This window comes from Anas platyrhynchos, chromosome 1 (assembly GCF_047663525.1).
Source record: "Anas platyrhynchos isolate ZD024472 breed Pekin duck chromosome 1, IASCAAS_PekinDuck_T2T, whole genome shotgun sequence".
In the NCBI taxonomy this organism is placed as follows: domain Eukaryota; kingdom Metazoa; phylum Chordata; class Aves; order Anseriformes; family Anatidae; genus Anas; species Anas platyrhynchos.
This window is the reverse complement of record NC_092587.1, coordinates 186065226-186088080: the sequence shown is the minus strand read 5'-3', so window position 1 is coordinate 186088080 and position 22855 is coordinate 186065226. Positions and strand designations below refer to the sequence as shown.

General features: G+C 40.0%; 1 protein-coding gene across 4 annotated transcripts in view; it reads left to right on the top strand.

Annotated features, from left to right (window-relative positions):
• WASF3 (WASP family member 3) overlaps positions 1-22855 on the top strand; it is a 65362-nt gene that overhangs the window by 22233 nt on the left and 20274 nt on the right. For 3 of the 4 annotated variants that reach the window (XM_027469517.3, XM_027469503.3, XM_072032658.1), the window contains exon 4: positions 18537-18677. In XM_027469517.3, coding sequence (XP_027325318.2) covers positions 18545-18677 — 133 coding nt within the window. In that variant the 5' untranslated portion in view covers positions 18537-18544. Of the gene's footprint in view, positions 1-16394; positions 16418-18536; positions 18678-22855 lie in introns of those variants that run through there. The other variant, XM_072032659.1, reaches the window with a different exon arrangement.

The window sequence follows — 22855 nt, the reverse complement described above, 5'->3', positions numbered from 1 at the left end:
AAAGTGAGTCCCTTAAAGAGCATGTAGCCAGGAAGGAAATATAAAATGTAGGGCTTGGAAAAAGGATTGTGGTGCTTACCAGCCCCAAATGTCAATTCAGTAGACCAGCTGAAGAACTCCTGTGTCATCACATACAAGTAATTCTAAGAAATAAGTGTTTATAGTTAGTATGGCAAATACAAATGTTTTGTATTTAATTAAATTTTATGAAGCCAGATGTTAAAATTTTGTATGTATTGCCATGTGGATAAGACTGTTCCAGTCTTTAGAAATGCTTTTATTGTGAGAGTACATTAGATTTTTTGTCAAGGTTAAACCAAATTTATTTGCAAAAACTTCTGCCTCTGCTGTTGGACTTTTCAATCATATAACCTGTGTTCTTCATGGTTGGCAAATTACAGAATTATTTAGTAACTTGTGTTCTTGATTTAAAACAAACTGTTAAGCAAAGCTATCTCCAGATCTTCTTCGGAAGACTACAATTAGCATATTCCCAGAAGGATGAAGCTTTTCAGCACAGGAGAGAACAAATGTGAGGCAGGTTGTGTAGAGGAGACATAGGCTTCTGGGAAGTAGGAGGAGGGTTTTGGGCTACTCAGCCAGCAAAAAGCTGAAGGTCACTAATAATGTAGCAGTGTATGGAGGGAGGGGTAGGACAATGTTACCCAGATGGTGTCCTGTTGGGCAGGGAGGGGGAAAAAAAGCTGTTTGAAAGAGGACCACGTATCCCAAAATCCTTGTGGTAAAGCCAAAATGAGGTGGAACACTTTTTGGGTAGAAATGACCTAAAACATCAGAGAAGTCTGATCACAGATTCTATCTTAATTGAGAGGTGCATGCGTTGTCTGTGAGCTTTGCTGCTTTCTGTCTGATTTTGATTTTAAGAGACTCAGTAGTTGGGCTTAACTGTTGTCAAAATTGGGTTAGAGTTCTATTCAGCGCTCACTTACTTGCTTTAGACTTGACTGATGCTTGGAGTTGAGGAGCTTTATATTTTTAAACTGCAGCCTGTCAAAATGGATTTGATGGTAGTACACGAGGAATAATTTGCAAAAGCTGGCATCTGCGCAGTGAGTAAGCCCATACTTCTCAAGATAGTGGTTTGAACACATTCTGCTTTATGACTGTATGTGGGCAGTTCAACGCCACTTCTGTAGGTCAAATAAATGCAGTCACAGACCTCGTCTTTGAACTTTCTGTGTGATTGGCATCATTGTAATTTCCCTTCTGAATTATACAGCTAGTGTTTAGGGATCTGCTTGAAGATGAGGTTTAAATCTTGGTTGTCTGTGCAGTGATTAACTAAATCAGTTTCTAAATTTAACTGATGCAGCTAAATTGCTTCTTCAACTGCGTGTAGATTAGTCTCTAGTGGCTCGATTTTTTTTTTTTTTTTAACATACATGCAGCTTGTAGTTTCTGTAGATTGCATTGACTATTTAAAGAGCAGTTGAATAGCAATGTGAGTATTGATTGGTGCATTACGTAACTTTGTGGTGGGGGTGTGGAGGGTCCATGTGATCTTAAATTACTTAAATGACACTTTCTGAATCAAAAGGGTGTCAAAGCTTTTGTGCCTAGCTAGTATTAACCTTCCAGTACACAAAAACTCTGGTCTGTAATGCAGTTGCACAAGTTCTGCTCGGTTTGGTGTTATTCTCAAGCAGCCTTAGGCTGGCTGCTGGCAGTCATGACTCTGCCTCATGGTGCCTCATCAGAGAGGTGGCGGGAGGAGTACTCATCGTGCTCAGCAGCCAGCTGCTTAGGGCTATCATCAAGAAGTCCCCTCTTCTTGGATTGTGGGGCCTCGCTGGCTCAGTGGGATTTAAACTATTTGTGTTTTCCAAGAGAATATCATACTCACCAGGATAACAGCAACAGCAGCACTGGGATAGAGATGTGCTTCTTAGCTTTTTGAGGCTGTGAGGTTGGGAATGCATTGTTTGAAGGGAAGGAAGAGGACCTGACTCTGCTGTCTGATGAGGGGCGTCCTTGCGTCTAACTTTTGCTCCTAGAACTGTTCACGTATCCTTCTTTTAAATAATATGTTTGGATAAAAATGTAGCCCTGGAGGGGGGAAAAAAAGAGTCTGCATAGAGGTTTGAAATATGGACAAGATGTTTTCAGATGAGCTCACTTTGGGGGAAGTGAGCAATGATGCATGATGATGTTGGGAACTGATGATGATTATCTCTGACCTGGTGTACAAAAAAAGATTGTTGTGTTGCATCATCTTAAGGATTTTTTTTTTGTTTTTAAAAGGCATGCATTTCACTAAAGGGAAAATATCAGCACAAGTCTTGTGACAAGATTTGTGTAGTGACCAAAGGTCACACAGGAGGAGAGCCTTTTGACTATCTTTGAATCCACTGGAGACCCTTTGTCTAGGTCAGCTGAGAAAAGGAAAGCTGGGATGTATCATATGTGTGGAGGTTAAACATTCCTGAACTGATACGAAAACTGTATGAAGCTTAGAAAGCAACATTTATATGTTCAACTCTATCTTTTTTCATAAGGCTTGGATTGCTATTCAAGTGCTAATGATTTGTTCAATGAAAAATTAATGTAGTATGAAATCTTAATGTATGTTTAAAAGGATTTAATTATTTTGTTTCACTGCTTGCAGTATTGAGTAATGAAGCCATACCTAATTTTCGGATGTTTTGAGATATGAAGGGTAGAACTAGTTAGGCACTACAATGAATGCATTTTTATAAAACTTTCTTCGTATGGGTGGATAGAGGCAATCTGTAGTGTAGTGCCCAAGCCTGAAATCTGTATCAGCTGACAAACATAAAACAATCAAACTTACTTTGGTGTTGCAATTTTAATGGAAATGATTAAGTATTTTAAGTGAGTAAAATGGAGTAATGAGCTATTGGAAGGGAGAAAATTTGAAAGGGCAAGCTTGTAGTAAGCTGTAGAGTTCTACATCTTGCTTTCTGTTACTTCAGGGTGTGGTTGTTAAAGTAAAACAATGTCATAGACATTACAACTGCAGAATTTAATTTTTTTGTTGTTTCACTTCAGTGTGTTTGGGTTCAAAATGTACTTACTGGTGTTAAGAATGGGCATCTGGTTGTAGGAGACATCTTCTCTTCAAAACGTTTTCATGATAGATGAATATTAAAAATGTTTTGTCCAATATGCAAAATATGTTGAAGCAACTCATGGCAGCTTTAGGACTAAACATTGTGGTGTGGGAGTGGGGAAAAGTAATCAAAACTTTCTTGGAAACAGCCATTTAAGAGTAATTTCAGTCTACTTTTCACAAGAGCCTGCAGTGATTGTCGGGAATCTAGATGGTTGCTATTTCCTCTTTAACTTCAGGAATGCAATTAAAGCATGTTTTATCCATGCTTGTTGCAGTCATCTGCCTTTTCTTGTAAATAAAACAAGCTTGGAAAACTTCTTTACTGTGCAGCTTGTTAGGCTTTTACAGAACTACCCTTAAACTGTGTTCATCTGATCGCAGCTACACAGCATTTTCATGTAGCTGCCTCAGCTATGTGTTAGAATGGTTTAAAAAAAATCCATGTTAATGTTTATACTTTAGACAAATAATTTAACATTGCTCGTAGGAAGCATTAGTTCATACCTCTCCTGTTAGATCCCAGTGGCTCCAGCTCCTGTTGGACCAGATGACAACTGCTGAAGGAGCTGTGAGATGTGGCACTGCCAAAAGCAAGGAGCACAGAGCAGAGGCCCAGCTAGTAAACTCTGCTGGGTAGAACCCAGGGGCTGTGGGGTGCATGAAGGGCACAGCAGCCTTCCTTGCTGTGTTGGAAGCTGGAGTGGAGAGTATACAAAAGGCAGCGGTCCTGGAAGTGAAGGAGAAGAGAGGCCTGTCGGTAGGGTTCCTGTTGAGGAGGAAAAAGTTGGGCTAGTGCTCTGAAATGTGGGCAAGGCGCCTTATTAGCCAGTAGCGTGGAAGTGATTGGCTTTTCGTCAGGTGTTTGCTGAATTTCGATAGATGGAAGTTCTCTCAAAGTATGAAATAAGAATGATCAGTTTAACATGTATATACTATTTGAAGATATTTGATGACTAAATAATGGGACACAAGTTATGTTAAGAAATGTTGTGTTTGCTGTGACTTGGAAGAATTGAGGTTTTCTAGACTGGTATTTCAAAACATATAGTGAGTGGGTTCCTTTTATTTTTTATTTATTAATTTTTTTTGAACGGTTTATTGTTAATTCAACCCCACACATTTGAAAGTTTTTTTTTTTTTTAAAAAAAAAAAAAAGGGCCATCAGACTTGAGCAGGAGTGACGAGCAACTGCTTTTCTCAAGATGTAATGCTGCCTTTCATCTGACTGGAGACGTGCTGTTCCTGAAAAGAAGGCAGCAGTTTCTGCTGAGTTTCTACCCACCCTTCTCTTTCAGGGTACTGTCTGTTTATTAGGGGGAAAAAAAAAACCACAAAATGAATCTTTTAAATAATTTGTTTTAAAATTTTTATAGATACATGCTTTTTTTTTTCCTTGCAAATGAACAGTTGAAATCAATATATACCACATTAACATTTACCAAAAGCACCTTTCTATGAAAAAGATGGAAATGATGCAGGTATGAATTTTTCATTTGGCTAACAAAAGACATAGCATTTGTAATGCATGCAGGAGAAATGTCACGTCCAAATACAGTCCTTACAACATGACAGATGTCTCTGTGACTCTGAAGAATAAGTGTATACAAAATGCCTATTTTCATATGTCTGATAAGATTTTATTGGCTTCAGAGTTTACTGGGACTCCTAGGTGGTTTTGGTAAGTGTGACAGCAGAGGGTGACAGAAAATTGCAACAACTCTGAGCTCTTTATTATAGTTCTGTTTTCCTACCAGTAAGGTGGACGAGACTTGAATCCTCTTTGTATGACAATGTGAAGAGTTACTTTCTTGTGGAAAGCAGTTATTAATCTCTCAGACCAATACATCTGGCAGGTCTAGTTACAATATTGTAAGTAATTGTATTCATTTAGCTTTCTATTCACCTGTGCAGCTAAATGTAACCTTCTTTTGAAGGTCTCCCTTCTGTTTCAGTATGAAATGAGGTTAACTTGATTCACTGTTGTTTTCCCCTTCGTTCTGAAGCAGATTGAGTGCTCTCACTGTCACTTACGTGTCTCAGCCATAAGGACAGTAACTCCATAAACTGCTTTGACTTCTTTCCCCCGGATTATGTTTCTGCTCACATGTGACTGATTCCAGCCCTGAAAGCAGCTCAGCCAGGAGCAGCAGCTTCAGTGGGAGAAATGTTGAAATGGAACGGGAAGAGGAATCCGTTTAATTAAAGCAAGGAGTGGTTGGCTTACAGCTGTCTTAAAAAGCACAGCTGTAAGTGGAGTGGGTCCTAAGGCAATAGCTGGATTTTGCTTTTGAGAAGGAAACACAACTCATCTTGTGGTTAAAGCTGCAATGCTAAGGATCAGTGTGATCTAGGTCCAATTTCCAATCCTTACACAGGCTTTGTGTGCTTCTGAGCATCAGCAAATAGCTTTGTTTCCCAGCTGTGTAGCTGAGATGCTGTCTGTCTGTGTCAAATTTGGAGAGAAAATTTAATGTCTAGGTGTACAGATCGTGTAGTAACACGGGTACCACGTAACCTTACTGTAACAGGCTTTCTGAAGCTGTTTTTTAGGCAGTCCATTTCTTTTTCTTTGCTGTGTTTTAGTTGGCCTTATTTCCACGGCTTTGGTGTGTAGCTTGCTGCCAGCAAGATGAGTGAGGTGAGGTTCTTCCCCCAACGTTTGGTGGCCAAATAAGTTGTAGGCAAAGAGAAGGTAGATAAAGCCATGAATTTTGCTTAGCATGGAATGCCTTTATTCCTTTCTTTCCCATGGAACCTTTATTCACAAAAATTGGAGGGAGATATATTTCAAAGCTACTGTGTGGCAGGTTTTCAGCCTTCAGATGATGGGATTTTATCATTTCAACCAGTATTTTCCCTTCCTATTTACCTTGTCCCCAGAAAAGCAAAAACAAATGAAAGTTCTTTTTTGACCTTTATGTAGTGAATAGACTTTTAGGGTGCATTACTATCGCCTTAGTTTGGATCATGTTGGAGATCTGGGGACTCCAAGTGTGTAACACTGCAAGTTGAATTTACATTTCAGAAAGAAGCTTTAATTATGACTCTAGTGAGAACATTGGGACAGCATTTCCCCCTCTGCAGTCACTTGGGAGAGAAGAAGGGAGCAGAGACCCAACCTGTATGCTGTTCCAGAGAAAGAAGGAGGTGAGGAAAAGCAGTCATTGCATTGTTACCAAGGTCAGATACACATCCCTGGGAGAGGTGTACTCCTGAAGGAGCTTGCTAACTGCCACAAATCCAGGACGGGATCAAAAAGTGAATATGGAGAGATGCACACCCAGTATTATCTGAGCTCAGAAGTGGGGGGTTGGAAACAACCACGGACTGTGAGCTTTTAGGCAAAATGAAAGTTCTTTTAGTAAGTATGAACTTCTTAATCACACTTCTCAAATTTTAATAATTTTAGCACCATAGTCTGGTATTTGTTGATGCAGCTGTGGAGTGTATCAGCTATTTTTGGTGAGTATCAAACTGTAAGGTTCTCTCTAGGAGACGAGAATCTAATGGGCTGTGATACTTTGAGAGCTAGTTGGGAACAGTTAGAGAGCTGTCAGTCAGTACGATGCTTCCACATGCTTGGTGTTAGGCACTGAAATTTCGTAGACTCATAAAATCCGAAGTTTGCATCTTCAAAACTGTGAGGAGTAGGAGTGTGTGAGGGGTGGGAGGAAGTGGGTGTGATAATTATATCAACAATACCCACGTATTTAAAAATAAGTTCCACAAAATATATTTGAATGCACCCATTTGAAACAAACAAAGATGACTTCAAAAAATGCGTTGGTGTTATTGGTCATCTCTATCCCCAGTAACTAACTGGAAAAAGTCACTTAAGCTTCTTCTAAGTGATAGGTTATATATGCCAAGACTTTTTTATTCCTTGAAGCTGGTTTCTGGGGCACTTCTACCCTGCCAGCACCATGGAGATGTGTTGATCCACTGCCAGATTTCACGGAACACAGCTTTTCAGCCTTCCGAGCCTTGAAAAGGGATTCTTACAGAAGGCCAACTGCTGTATTTGGTCTGAGACTCATGATGGTTTTATAGTAGCTTATTTGTCTCACAATGGGAGTTACTGTATGCGTAGTGAGGAAATCTCTTCAGTGCTGCAAATCAGATTTTGTAAGCCAGTATTGCTGTATCAAAACGTTACTTTTTCTAATGCCTAATGTACATTTTAGGCATTATTAGAAAAAAAAAACAAACACACACACAACCAAACAACAACAAAAAAGAGACAAAGATTATAGATTGAATTATTAGGAAGCTAAAGCAGAGCAGAATGTTGACGTACATATTTTGGATGCTAGTAAAAGGGAGAATGTGTGACAAAAGAAGCAGAGACACCAAGGGGAAGTAATGTTTTATATCTGGGGAGATGCAGCTGCTTTTGATCTTTGTATATTAACATGCTTCATGTACTAGTTAAATCAATGTATCACATAATTCAGTTTTTTTTGTGCTACACTGCAGATTTTTCTCTTAGTATACTGTTCCTGGTGGAAGATGTGAATTGGTATCTGTCCAGGTAACTCAGTTTTTGGAAAATGTCTTCAGTAGTGATGAGGCAGGAAAGGGGTATGATCCCTTCTGATCTCTGCTGGACCCCGCGTGTTATTTGATTATAATTCAGTTATTGATGTATACGGATTTTGTGTGGTTCTAATAACTGTGTGCTGTGCCATCTGTATGCATTATTATTTTAATTTATGAACTGGAAAATTACGAGTTGCTATTTTCTTGTTTCAAAGATGAATGGTTTTTGTGGTTAGCTCGAAGATGGTAACCATGTGGAAAGCACAGAAGAAGGTTACCTCAGAGAGGAATTGCATCATGAGTGCTCGAGTTACCAAACTGTGGCAGATAACATGTAGGAGAGATGTGAAAGGTACCCCTTCTCCGGGCAAACCTCTACTCAGAGCTCAGCCCTCCGTAGGCACAGAGGCAAAATAACCATGCAGAGCTGCAGAACACATGGCTGCATTAATGCTGGAGCTTAGTTAAGACTGCTTCGTGTTTCATGGGTTGTGTGCTTGTTTTCCCCACTGTCTTTTGATGTACTTCTGACACTCGTGGCATCTTTCTTGACTTACGCACCAGACCTCCATCACCCAAGGCTTTGTGATGTGCTGCAGTCCATCTTCTGGTGACTGGCGTGCTGTGTGGGAACAGATGGTGTGCTTGGCTCGGGATGGAAATAGTTGGGAGTTTTTACGTTGCTTCACTTAGACTCAACTGTTAATAACAAGATGTAATCACATAATATTTTCCCATTTTTCTCCCTTAAAATGAACCCAAAATAAACTTTTTTTTTCCCCACATAGACTTATCAGAGATTTGGAAGGGGCACTTACCTAGGGAAAGAGGAATATTGGTAGTAGTGTCCTAATCGGGAGAATTAGGGAAATCCAGAGTTCAGTGCTGGAATCCCTTGATGGGAGTGGGTGGGAAGCTCTGCCTTGAGGAATTTTAGGCTTGCTGGTTTATGTTATGTTAATGTAAATCTTCATGAGTTGTCTTATGCTGCGGACATGCCAGGAAGTTCATGCTGCTGTCTCAAAGGCCTTGGTTGTTCAGGTGCGCCCTGCGGTTGCTTGACTTCGAGGATTTTTAGGCATTGTGATGTACAGTGGTGGCCTGAACACTGTTAGAGATGCTTCCCAGTGGGAAAGTCTGTCCTGCCTGGTGAGATCTGGGACAACGGGAGGCACACTAGGAGCTGAGGCGAAGATTAATGCTGAATTGTCAGGGTACAAAATGGGTTTTCTTTTCCAGTTTGACCTATGTTATTGCACTCTTCCATCATCCCAGCAGTGGCATGTGTATAATAAACATATGTATAGATGTACACAGATATATATCAAATATATACATGCACATTATATATATACAACAACTAAATGTGTGTGTATACATGCATGTTAGATTTTTGGTCTCTTTTGAGAAATAGCTACGAGAACTTAGCACTTCCCCATGATATTTTAGAATAACTGCAGAGGGAAAAGTTTGAGAACTACATACTTTTCTGAAAAAATGCAGTCCTGAAAGGATTCCGATGGTAAATAAATACTGTATTATAAAGGAAATAGGGAACACTGTGTTGCTGTGAAATGGGTGTTATTGGACATGGAGTGGATCCTTCATCGCTTTTGTACTTTCCCCTGCAATTTAGGGTTAATTGGAGTCCTGAGAAGCAAATTACTGAATTCACTTCTGGTTTAGCTTAAGGTGATTTGAGGATTTGGACTCCGTGTTCTCACTGCGGGCTGGATCCTGAAGGTCTTAATGTTATGCCTTTGTCACATGGGCTGTGACCCAGACAGGTATTTCAAGCACTTTAAATCCAGTAAGGCTCTGTTAAATGGGATCAGGGTAAGTCAGCAAGGCCTATCTGCAATTTACATTTTCTTTAATCAAGGAATTAGCTTCTGATAACAGTTAGTGGTTGTGAAGGAGGAAGGTTGGTACAAGTGTGTTCTAAACAGGCTCCAGGAGCGATTTCTGCATTATTGTAGTTTAATTGTGAAGAAAAGGCATGTTTAGCAGTGCAGTTTGTTAGTATTCTCTTAGAGAAGTTGTTCCAGCATCCAGCTGCCTAAAGTAGCCTGCAATACCTTACAGTAATGATGCTGATGTCCTCATATTACCGAACTATTAAATTTTTGTAATACACAAAAAAGGTGACTTTCCATAATTCAAAGTAAACTGTTAGAAGACTATGTATTGAAATGCTTGCCTGAACTCTGGTTTGGTTGCCTAAGATACAAAAGATTCAAGATATAATTGGTTGCCTAAGATATAAATGATCATTATTCGGGAGACCTTATTGAAAGAATTGCAGTTAGTTACAGAATTGCAATTACTATAAACTCCTGGTAGTTTATAGTAAATTGGAAAGTGGTAAGCCGCTCTGCCCTTTTTTTTAATCATCAGATGGATGAAGAGGGAATCTGTGTTTTTAATGATGCTTTTGGGCTGAAGTCCTGTCAGATCCTGAAATGAGCAGGTGGTGAACAAGACAAACCTTCTCTAGGTGGGAAGGAAATGTCCTGGTATGCTTGACTGTTAGCTGAATAGCATTATTTGTGAAATAATGATTTTCTTCTTGTTGGTGTTAGATTTTACTGCCCTGTAAAGAGCAGAGTAAAAGAAGCAGTCAGTAGAAGAGAAAAGAGTAGCAGTATATGCTAGAAAAATTAACAGGTACTGTGTAGGTAGGAATCAGTAGTGTTTTAAGTGTATCACAAAGTGTTTGAGCCATGATTTCCTTTAAGGCTAGATTTATCTTAGCTATGTCACGGGAGTGCTGCTGCTGGGTGATATGACACGTGGATACTTTTCCAGATACCTGGGCTGCCGAGTTTCCCCGTAGTGAGGGTGAACTCTGTGACTTTATCTACACAATTAACTCCGTACTCAAACTTGATGAGATCCGTAGAGATGACATCTGGAAAGAATTTTGACCTGGTATTGGATGTCGGTTCCTGACCTAATTAGCTTGGCTGTATAACTAGCTCTCCACTGCTTTGTGATTGTGCTACTTCTGACCTCATACAGCTCTCTGTCCTCGCTGCATGTCATAAAGGTGAAAAGAAAATTAGATTTTACAAGATGCCGTTTTTCCAATCAGTGCTCTTTCAGTACTTGCACATTTTCATATGTGTAATCATTGGGTTTTCAAAGTAGCAAGAGCTGAATAAATCTACCCGACGTATGGTCTGCATATGCTGAGATGATACAGAAGCTGGGGGGGAGGGAGGAGATTTTCAAACCAAGTCTTTGTTGTGCCCTAGGACAAAGCGTTTTTGCTTTCTTAACTCAGTGCTGAGTTCCTTCTCCTTGTTCTGGCTGAGTGCTTCTTTTCAAGAGATGGTATGTTTAAAGGCTTGTTTGAGAGGTACACTCCAGTGCATGCAATGAAGTATCTTTGTGTTTAATTCTTTCACCTCTGCTTAAAAAATGAAGAGCTGCCACTATTTCTAAAATGCACAAGGAAAATATTTTTGAGTTGCTGTACAAAACTATTGAATAAAATTTAAACAAGCTTCAACAAATGCACGCTGTGTATATTTTCAGTAAAGTCAAACAGAAATAAAGAAAAACAAATGGTGACTCAGTTCAGTTCTGTTTGTTTGAATAGGAGAAGGGATGATAAATTCTTGGAGTATGATACAGATTTCAAGAAAGGTCATATGAAAGAAAAATGTTTTCAGTGCAGCCTAAGTACTTGCTTTATTGAAACAAGTCCATTTTTAAGATAGCAAAACCCAAGCAAATGCTCTTGTGTGACTTGAAAAGCCATTTTTTCTTCTGCCCACTTGTAACATTTACACTGTAGTTGGTGTTAGCGTAGTAGTATTAAGTTGGAAGAGTAAAACTGATGGAGGCAGTAAGGTTTTCTTTTTTTCATGTATAAAGGAAGCTGAACAGATGTGCAGAACAGTATGGGATATTCCTTCTTCCCCAGCCCACCATCCCTCTCACCCCACGCCATCTGGAGAGGACTGTGCAGGATGAGCAGCCATCACACTAAGCGCACCACCGACGTGTCAGCATCTTTTGTTGGTGCTTTACACTGGTCACCGTGTATTCAGGGGAGAGCAACAATGTGAGTTGTTGTTAATTATCCACCCGGATATGGAAAGAAGATGAGAAATTTTTGTTTAGACTGAACAATGAAATACACTTCATGGTGGTCAGTCTGGATTTGCACTCATGCAGGCACAATTCAACCTTTTTTTTTTCCCCATTGTTTACTGTGCTACAGTGTTGCAGCTGGCCACCTTTTACCCTTAAACACAGTGACCAGTTAAAACAGATTTAATTTTACCCATCGTTACCATTCAGTAAAACTTTTGTATGTTTTTCCAGTGCTTTATTCCATGCTTTTAGTATCCTGTTCTATTTTTAACTATTTTCCAGCAACCAGTGGTGGATGCCTCCCAGTTTACTTTGATTTCTCTAGTATCCTGTAGCCTTCCTTAATTTGAGAGAAAGCTTGATCAGTGTTTTGGCTTAATGAAACAGATTTTGGTTAGAGAAGGGACAGCTTACGATCTTAGAAATGAGGGACTCTGGTCATGTGTGAAGGTGTCCTGGATCATCTGTTTCCTTATACAGGATGAGTAGAAAGGAGTAGATGCAACTTGTACACGCAGAGTGATTGAATTCAGTACAGCGAGCACTTGTATTGTGCGATCTGTGAACCTTTACTGAATTTCAGGGGTGCAAATCTTTTCCTAAAGAGATATCTCAGTAAAAAGGAAGGTAACAAGGAGGACTGAATTATGTTAATGGATGAGAAATCTTATTTAAAAATATAAGAATTTCAGTGGGACGTTGTTGTTTCTTCCATTGTTTCATGTTTCTTTTTATGGAAAATATTTTAAAGAATGTGAATCTGACATTTGTTTCAAGAAGGCTACTCAAAAATGAAATGTTTAAAGCCTGAAATTAGTAATAATGTAGTACAATAAACTACTTTAAGTGAGAAGGTGAATCAGAAGTTGACTACCAAACAAATATCTCAGGTGGCTTTTGGAGGAAAGATAAAACATAGGGGTTGGGGGAAGGATAAAATTGTCTGGGGAATATTGTAAAATCCATTGATTTGGATGATGAGAAAACTTTAGTACAGGAAAAAATGATATTCCACGGATAATGCTGTAGTTAGACCTAAAAAGAAAAATAGTGCTGTTCTCCAGAAATGAAGATAAAAGCAGTAACCTCAGTCACACTGCTGATTGTCTGTATGCTTGCTTCATTAGCAGAGCATGAAGTATCTTTTATTTCTTCCTCTTACAACTGCAAAGCCACTTAATTGTATGAGATGAATGTGATCCTTTATTTTGGAGCAAAAGATGAAACATCACCATAATTTGTCTGTACTTCGTATTGTCACAATTTTTATCTCCTTGGAAACTGCTGGGGAAAAATGATTTGGAGAAAAGTTAGTGTTAGGATTGTGCCTCCAAAATGATTTATTTCTGTTGGGAAGAAAGAATGTAAAGCAGTAACATCCCTCGGTCTTGTTCCTTGTGGCGTGCTTCGTGGACTGTAGACACAATCACGAAATCATGGAATATCCTGAGCTGGAAGGGGCCCACAAAGATCATTGAGTCCAACTCCTGTCTTCACGGAGGACCACCCAAAAGTCAAACCATGTTTCTGAGAGCGTTGTCCAAACATTCTTTGACCTCTGGCAGGCTCGGTGCCATGACCACCTCCCTAGGGAGCCTGTCCCAGAGCCCGAGCACCCTCTGGGTGCAGACTCTTTCCCTAACCCCCAGCCTGACCCTCCCCTGTCCCAGCTCCATGCCGTTCCCTCGGGTCCTGTCGCTGTCCCCAGAGAGCAGAGCTCAGCGCCTGCCCCTCCGCTCCCCTCGTGAGGGAGCTGCAGGCCGCCATGAGACCTTTTGTCAACCTGCTCTGCTTGGGGCTGAGCAAACCAAGTACTTAAGTGGAAGTTGTTTGAGATCTTTGATGCTATTACATCTTGGGAGATTAATATCTTCTTGCACTGCAACCAACAGATAATGCAAAGTTGGGGTTTTAGAAAACTAAGAAAAGAAAAAATCATCTGTCAAACTTGAGAGAATATAAGGCAGATTTCTAACTTGCCTTCAAAGATGTTTTTAATAGTTTAAAACAACTTTTATGTTATAATCCTTAATTTAATGGAAAAAATAACTATTCAATTTCAGGTTAACCCATTCTCACAACTTTTCCTCTACATTAATGAATGTCATCTTGTGTATGTTTGTTTAGAGTTAATGTTAGTGTAAAATCCAGGTAATTGCAAACTGAAATGTTCAGTGCTGTGGAGATCTATTTACATTTTTTTTTCCACTCCCAATGCTTTAATTAGAGGAAACTTCTGAATTAGTGTGTTCACCTTTTAATGACTGAGTAAACTTTGTGTTGCTGGCCCATGGTGTTAGCACAGGTAACTACTGACTCAACAATTTTGTTACGCTTTCCATAGGATTTTTGGGTATGCAGAGGGTTGCCTAGAGAAACAGAGGCCCATAAAATAGGTTGTAAGTAAACAAAACCAAACTCTCTCCTTCTCTGTCCTTTCTCTTGTCGTTACTGAATATCTTTTTCCTTCATAATATCACTGAACCATACGATATGCTCTGAAGAGCTCAGTGCAGACAAAACCCCAGCCAAATTATAAAAAAAAAAAAAAAATAAATCAACAAAACAACACCCTCTAAGTTTATAAAACCTCAGAAATAGTTTACTGCAACAACTATTACAGTAAGAGCTCTGTTAGCATGGAGAAGGAGAGCAAAAACTGCTCTGGGTTCATTCATCTTCCTGCTTTCCCCCCTTCTCTCATTTAACATATGCAAAGCATCAAGAGTTATAAACACGACTAGGAAAACAGACAGTACTACCGAATTGGGTGCAATGCACAGATGGAAATGTAGGGTTCTCGGTTGGGATGGAAATGTAGGGTTCTCGGTTGGGTGTCAGGACAGCGGGTATTGCAACATGTAGCTGCCTGCAGACATCTGAAAAGTTACAGCACCCTACGCATAGAGGCAATGGGATTTAAGTAGGAGGCAGTGTGATTTAGAGGCAGGGAAACCTCTGACATTTCTGTCTTGAGAGGTGGAATTCATTCAGTTTTCCATTCAGCCACCTAAATTCAGGTGGCTGCATAGCAGAGCTTATGCATGAGGAATGCGGGCTCTCCTTATTGTGCTTGTAGCTACCCATCAGTAGATGCAGTAATGTAGCTCTGGGCTTCTGAATTCTCATGAGAGACACAGGCACGGAGCTGCTGTGTGTGTAATACAAACGTAGGTGTTTAATTTTGAATGGGATCCCATCCACTCCATCGCTTCCAATGAGCTGCATAATCAGCCATCTCTTTCTTTGCCACAGAAAGTGAATTGTGGTAGTTCCTCCTTTTTTATAGAGGGCTGTGAGATTCATCAGTGAAAAGCTCTAATGCTTCCTGACAATAATAGAATGTATTCAGAGAAAAATTGGGATGAATATATGGGAAGCTCTTTTTTTGTGGCAAATAGGTTCAGCTTTGTTGTATTCTGCTGGAGAGTAGAAGAAGTAATCTCCTCTCAAGAGCTTTAAAAAAAGGAATCGAACAATGTCTTTGAGGAAAATGAAATAAGGGAACATTCACATGGAGAGGGACTGTATAATAAATTGGTGTTCATTTCACAGAGTTAGTGATTATATAAAGAACTTTAATATTGTAAGAATCGTGAAACCCAGTCGCCTACTTCAGATGTTGGTGGGATGTTTTTAGTGTAAATGGCAGTGCCTGTGGGGGACGTGGAAGGGCAAAGGCAGGTTGTAGGAGCAGCTGTTGGTTTGAGTTTTTGCCAGTTCAAATACTTGAAAAACCCGGCCTGCCTCTTATAATAGCGCGGCTCTGCTGTTGTTTAGAAAGATTGCACATTGTGTTTGTCTTCTTTCATCTTTGTTACTGTACATCTGCTTCCGACTCGATTTTTTAAATCTGCCTCGCCAAGGCAGCGTCAAGCTCCTTGCACGCAGTTTAACAGCTGCTGGCCGCAGGGAGTCGGTCTGAGGTGACCTGGGGCGATGCTTTGGAGGAGCAGGAAAAGCACAGGAAGAAAAGCACCGATTCCTCAGTTATTGCGTGTGGAAATTGAGTTAACTGTGCTCTTGTTGATGTCTGTAGGGTTTGGAGAGCAGCGTCTGTTTGTGCTCCAGTCAGAGTTGGGTCCAGAGAGATGTCTCTGGTCTGCATCCAACACGCCAGCACACAGAAAGCATCTGTGGATGTAGGGAGATGTTAAGTGATGCCCACCCCTCTTTTTCTTCCTCCCCTGTATCATTGCTAGTGATAAGCTGAGGCTGAAGAGTGGCCTGAAAAAGGATAGAGAAGAACGTGGAACTCAGTGAGCCACCGTTACCATCACCATATTCACTGCATGCCACAAACCCAGGGAGGCTGCTTTTAATTCCCTGAGATTTCCTTGGAAAATACTACATCTTAGCCTGCCTAATGACTCCTAATGCTTAAATTGGGAGAGAATAATCTTGCTGATGTTTATTTTGGATACAGAGACTTAGTTACCTGTACCACGAGTTACAGGCAAGCTTTATTCTAGGACAGAATCCACTGTAGATTATACATCTAAAGCAAATGTCTGATCTCTGAAAGTCCATCCAACGTCTCTGCAGGTGGTTGTTGTTTGGGGATGGTTCTGCAGAACTGAAGCTAAAAGTGTGCTCCTCAGAGGGGCAGCGTGCACCCAGCTTCTGGCTAGCCCCAGCACCTGGCGTGGGTGGTGGGAAGAAGCCTGCTAACTGCAGAAGGTGAGAGGGGGCTGGCTTGGGGCCAGACAGAAAACCACAGGAAACCAGGTTTTATTCTGCTGTTTTGGGGTCTTTTTTATATAATATAAGTAAGACCAGTTTAAAAAAAAAAAAAAAAAAAAAAAAAGAATGAGCATGTATAGCAAATATAGCAATACAAATTTCCAATAACTTGAAAAACAAAACAAACCCACAACCCTACAGTATCATGGCTGCCTTCTTCAGTACTGTGTTTTAGTGAGGAGTTGCACGTGAAAACTTTTTCCAAGGAAAAAACACTTCGTGAAGGTAAGTCACCCATCAATATTTCAGAAAGGGCTTGTATTTCCCCCATAGTTGCAATGCTGCGTTCCTAAGATACTCCTTAATTATTTCCAGTAATACTCCTTAATTATTTCCAATAATTTCCAATTTTCAATTTATACCTATTTTGCTCAAGTTCAGCAAACTGATTGTTGGACATTAAGTAATACTTCTAAATATCTGTGTAGAGGAATCCAAAAATAGAAAACAGAAACAAGCATTTAGATGGTCTAATAGAATAAAAATTGTTCCTCTGTTGTCTTTGTTATATTACTTAAAAATTAGCAGGCTCAATTGGCTTTAAATTATGCTATATTCAAATGAACCATTTTATATTAAATATAAAATGTGATTCAAGACTGCTGCTTGGAAGTCATGAGCCTATTTCTCTCTGGGCTGTTATGAAGTCATCCTATAGTTCAAATAATTTGCTTTTTACTAATTAAGATTTGTCAGCTTTTTATAAGTGTCCTTGAGAAGAAAATATTTTAAACCTTTGGGGGAAAAAAGTCATTACTAAAATTGCTGTACCACATCTGAAAAGCAAAAAGGTCCTTTTTAATTTACTAATATGATTGTAATTATAGAAATTGGAAACCCGTTTTAATTGCTTTAGTGTAATAAAAAAGAAATGTTAGTTAAGTCTCTTCCACATGAACTTATGCCCTTGACAGTACTGTGAATTTGTCACTCCAGAATATTTTAGTGCTTCATGGTCTTTAAATGGGATGTTATTCATATTTTCATGGGCATTGAGTTGTTAGTACTGGAGCAGGCTAATCAAGTCGACTCCTAATTGTTTTAAGCGGTTTTGTTTAAAATGGCACTACATTTTTATTTTTTTTTAACATGCTCACCTTTTACCTTTTGGAGGAATTCTGTCGAAGTTGGGCATTCTTGTTGTCAGTGTTGAAGAGACATTTGGGCAATGCCCTCTGCAATATGTTTTACCTTTGGTTAGCCCTGAAGAGGTCAGGCAGTTGGCCTTTGATCTTTGCAGATCACTTCCAACTGAGCTTTTCTATTCTATTTTCTCTATCCTAGTTTTTTTTCTGGTTTTCCAAGAAGGCCAGTTCTAAAAGCCTTTATTTTCTCAGAAAAATGTCTTCCCTCATCTGGCTTGTGTCCAAAATCTGGTAAATACCCGCTCTTACCTGAGACTGCTGTTCAACAACACCGATGGAGAGCTACCTTTCTCATCACATTGCATTTTCTTTCTTAATCTCACCCGGTGTATTTCTGCGTAGGTGCAACGTCCTTATCTGTCAGATGAGTTTATCATTTTGATTGAAAACCTGTCGGAGCAAGGTTTGGTCAGCATCTGACGCAGTTACAGGGCTGTAAAGCGTGGATGGTCAGCCTGGGGCCTGCTGGGCAAGTGCTCTGTGCCAAGGCAGTGACCCGGCTCGCTCCAGACAGCATCCATTCCCGTGAGTCCTGGGGGAACTGCCACTTTTTAATAAATGCAAATGTGCTCTGAAGTCCAGTGATTCCACGAAGCATTTGTACGCTGTGACACAGGTCTCTGTATGCAATAAACAGGATGCTGGCGTTGGGTTTTGTGCACGTTATCTATGTTGACTGCATCCTCTGTGTGTACCTGCACACCTCTCATCATGTTCTGGCTCGAGTGCGTGACTCCCGTGTCTCTGTAGGAATGGCACAATATCTTACAGCAATATCTTAAGACTGAAGTAAGTGCTTTAAAAGAAAGATTAAGTTTTGTAGAAGAACACTGGATGCATGCTATGTAAATTCCTAGCTCATATTTCCATTGTTGTAAATACACTCTTTTTTTTGTGTGTGTAAATTCCAGGTTGAGCCATGCCTTTGGTGAAAAGGAATATTGAACCAAGGCATCTCTGCCGAGGAGCTCTGCCAGAGGGAATAACTAGTGAACTGGAATGTGTAACGAATAGTACCCTCGCTGCTATCATCCGCCAGCTAAGCAGCTTAAGTAAGTATCTGTATCTTCCTGCAAGCTTTTGATTGCTGATGGAAAAACTGAATAAATGGAAAGTGCTAAGATAGCTTGTTTTAAATAGCAGAACTACGATACAGGACACTGTTACTTACAATAATAAAATGCTACTTCATTGCTTTTATGCTCTCATGAATTTTCAGTTTTGTACAAGCAGACCCTCTCTAGGTTTTTTAATTTTTTTTTAAGGGAAAAAAACCCAACAACTATGGATAGTAAACTAGTGATCTGTTTTTAAAGTGTAAGAATTTGATGCAGGAAACAAAGCTAGCACTTGAGTTGTTCTTGGCCTTCAGTTGTATGAGATGAAGGCAGCCAAGTCTTCTGCTTCTTGTCATTAAATGACATTTGACTGAACTTTCAGTTTAAAGTGTTATTTCTTAAGACTTCTCTTTGTGTGTGAAGGATTAATATGAACAGAATAAAAAACATGCATCAGAAGAATAGAATTCACCATAACAAACCTGCAGACTACACTTAGCATTATCTCCACAGAGAAGAGCCTGCACTGTACACCCATCAGTTGACCCTACAGCTAGCAATTCTAGAAGCATGTCTGGAGTGCGTGCAAGAAGAATAATACTTCTTAATGAGAAGACAGACTTGTTCACAGAGTGTTTAACAGTCAGCAGCTGTTGTTTGTGTCGATAATTCTGGTCCTAGAAAAGAAATGATCACTTCATCAGTTTTTTACTTTGTAAATGTAAACGGTTTAAGAGCATTAGAAAGTCCCTGTGGTTAGACTGTGGGTCCCACTAGCCCGGTGTTCAATTTGTGATGATAGCAAATAGCCTATGATTAAGGAAAGAGTACAAGAAACACATCATGTTCCCCTTCCCAGTAGTCAATGATTAGGGAGTTTTCTAAGCTGGAGGTCTATCTGAATCATCCTACGTAACAAGCATTTGTAAACCTGTCATCTGTGGAATTGTTTAGATGTGCTCAAATAGGATTGTACTACTTTCACGCACGGTGACCTATGGCAAAATGTCCCACAATAGAAATTGTTCCATTTCTTTTTGATACCTACAAAAAATAATGGAAAGTGATTACCTCCCACATACTTCTGTATTAGCTGTGATTTTATAAATCATTATCGCGTCCTACTAGTGATATCTTTTAAAAGTTGGAATGTCCTGATCTGTTAACACTTTTTTTTTTTGGATTAGAAACCTTTTTTTGTAGTTCTGATGGTGGTTATTTCTGCCTTGTATATCAAAGTTATATTATTTTTAAAATGAGGAGCCCCATCATATTCCAAAGAGTGTCACAGTGACCTTTTCTCATAAGTTCCCTAGAAGTTTATAAATTTTTTTTCCCTGCTAAACTTCGAGCTGATGCTTTCAGAAAAGTCTCTAAGTAATTGTCAGATCTTTTTTGAGCAGTAGCTGCTAATTTAGAGTCTTAAGTTATTTATAGTTAAAGTGCATTTGCATTTACTGTCACTGAGTTTCACTTACCATTTTATTAGGCAGTTTCTCAGTATCAACATCCTTCAGTTTCAGAAGATTGAGAAGAAAGGCTGATGCCTCCTGATGACATTCAAGGATATCTGACCTTGTTTTGGTGCTATGCAATGATGGCCAGAGTGTGGGTAGTGCCTTCCACTTCTCTGGCTTGTTAAATCTTGCTAGAAATGTCTAGCTTTCACTTCTTCAGATTTGATCTTAGGGCTAATATTAATTAGTTAATGTTAATTTGTGTTTTCAGATCCTTTTATGACTTCTGCTGGGGAACAATTCATGCCATGCTGTTTTCATTTAGCAGATTTTTCAGGTTATCAGAAGTCTCTTCAGACAACCCTAATGTACTTTATTCGTGTCAAGTTAAAGATCTATGCAGATAATGATGCGTTGTTTGTTTTAACAGATGAATTGTTTTTTTTTTTAACGAGTGAAGTCTACAACCAGGCTTATCCGTGGTCTAACAGTAAAATCCGTCATGTTTGCAGAGGTCTTTTAGTGGACCGCACTTGTTTTGCCTGTTTCAAGCCAACTGGGAGCAAGGAAATGATTGCAGAAAAACATTGTGCTTGAGCTTAAGGTAGCATGTGCCACTGATGGTATCAGAGCTTGTGGGTGTTCCCACAGCTTGAAGAACAGGGAGAGAGTGAGCACAGGTCCATCTCGCAGCCGTGCTGTGTTTTAGTGTTGTACTGAGTCTGCTGTGGATTGTAAAAGCTGGCAGATCTGTGCTGTTGTGTACAAATTTGGCTTGCTTCTGCTCTTTTCAGGAGACATGAATAAGTTCCCATCCAAAGGGAATGTGCTCTCAGTGGAGCTTTTTTTTTTTTTCTTAATGTCTTCAGATTTGGGTTTGTTAGCAGCCAGCTGGCTTGGAGCACTGGCAGAGTGAGCAGAGTTCTGCATGAAACTCTGCACTTTTATGTAAGGCAAAAGCTTGCCTAGGGGAGTCACCTCCTCTGGGGGGAGAGAATCTGCTGTGTGGGAGGACTGGGAGCATTTGCAGCCTGTACTTTTAAGCATTATGTTTGCTTTACCTGGTAAGTGCACAGAGTGAAGGCTTTGAAGAAGCAGCCTATGCAAATAGTCCCGAACTTTTGGCAGTGGAGATGGACCTGGAGACAGCAGGGCTCTAGTCAATGAAAAAGCTGGACTCTGCAACAAGGTCTGTTGCACCATGGTTTTGTTACCAACTTGAGCTTATGTGGATATATGGGGAAGAAATAATTACATCTGATTACCTTTGAAGAGTGAATATTACCCTGTATTGAGCATTTTAAAATTAGATTTCAGCCTGTACATTAACATACTTCTTCCAAGTTACATTATCACTTCCTGGCTTCTTTCCTTTCCGTGAGTCTGTAAATATCTCTTGTTTTTTATCTTTGGCTTCTCCACTGATTCGCATACTACCTCTGAGGCTGAAGTCTTGTTTCTAGATGGACAAAAACCATAGCCAGTACAGAGCTCCTTTCTTTGAGCCACGTGCAAGTCTGATTGTACAACATATAAAGGGGAGACGTGTCATCTGTGGGGAGCTGAAAAACATTTTCTTCCATGGAAGGAGCAGTGCCCACCCAGTTGTTTCCTAGTATTTTCTTCAGGCTGTTGGCTCAGAATTTGGCTGTTTTGCACACAGGCCCGAGTACACCGTGTCCTGCTTTGTGTGACTGTTCTTCACTGCTAAGCTGGATGAAGTTATGAAGCTGGTTATTTTGGCATTGGTTACGATGATCTAGGTCCTGTGAGGAGTTGGGTGATTATCAAGGCCTGGTCAGTAACAGCCTGCTACTTCTGCTTATTTACACACAAAAAAATAGAAAAATGGAGAGTGCTCTGCTAATGTTAATTAACCTGGTTACAAATGGGTGGATGGAATCACTGTTTCCTGCTCCGTGTTATGATGAAGTGGACGCATCCTGGGTGAATTCCAGCTTACAAAGTGCCAGCTAGCTCTGTGGGACTCTGGTCCTTCTCTAGGACCCAAGGAGAGCATTAGGGCAGCACCAGCTCACCTGGGGGCAGCGCTGGTGTCATCTCTCTTCTGGTGTCCTTTAGAACTGACACATGAATGCCAGGTGATGACATGGCTCACCTTTTGTCATTGCTCACGTACGTTCATGGTAAGAAAAATTATAGGCCTTTAAATCTGTAAATCTTAACTGGAATGTGTTCTTCAGTGTCCGTGTGCTGTGGAGCAAGGAATGGAAAGGAATGCTGCACTTTCAGGATTTGAATCTGTGAAATGGAGGTAGCCAAAGTAATAACACAGCTGGGTTTCTGGACCTCAGATAAGCCAGCATCATTGTTTGATTTCTTCTGTTACAGCACTGCATGCTTTGATTGCGGACAAAAGATAGCTTTGGGGCAGCACGTTCAAAGTGTTAGTACCCACCTTTTTGTGCAGTGTGTGTGAAAATCAATTGTAATCAATTTAGATGGTGTCATGTCTCCACTAGAGATTTCATAAGGTGATGTGGCAAGATGACATTCCATGTAATCACTGCAGAACTTGACTAGAGGTATTATGGTTTCAATTATTTTGGAAATCGTGACCTCCAGACATATCTCACAATGCTTGGAAATTTATTTTTGTGAGCAATCGAACATGTAGCTGTATGGTGATTATCAGTGGAAGTGCTAGAGAGAGGCACTTCTGTTAGTTGATGTTAAAACCTTTTGAGAGCAGGG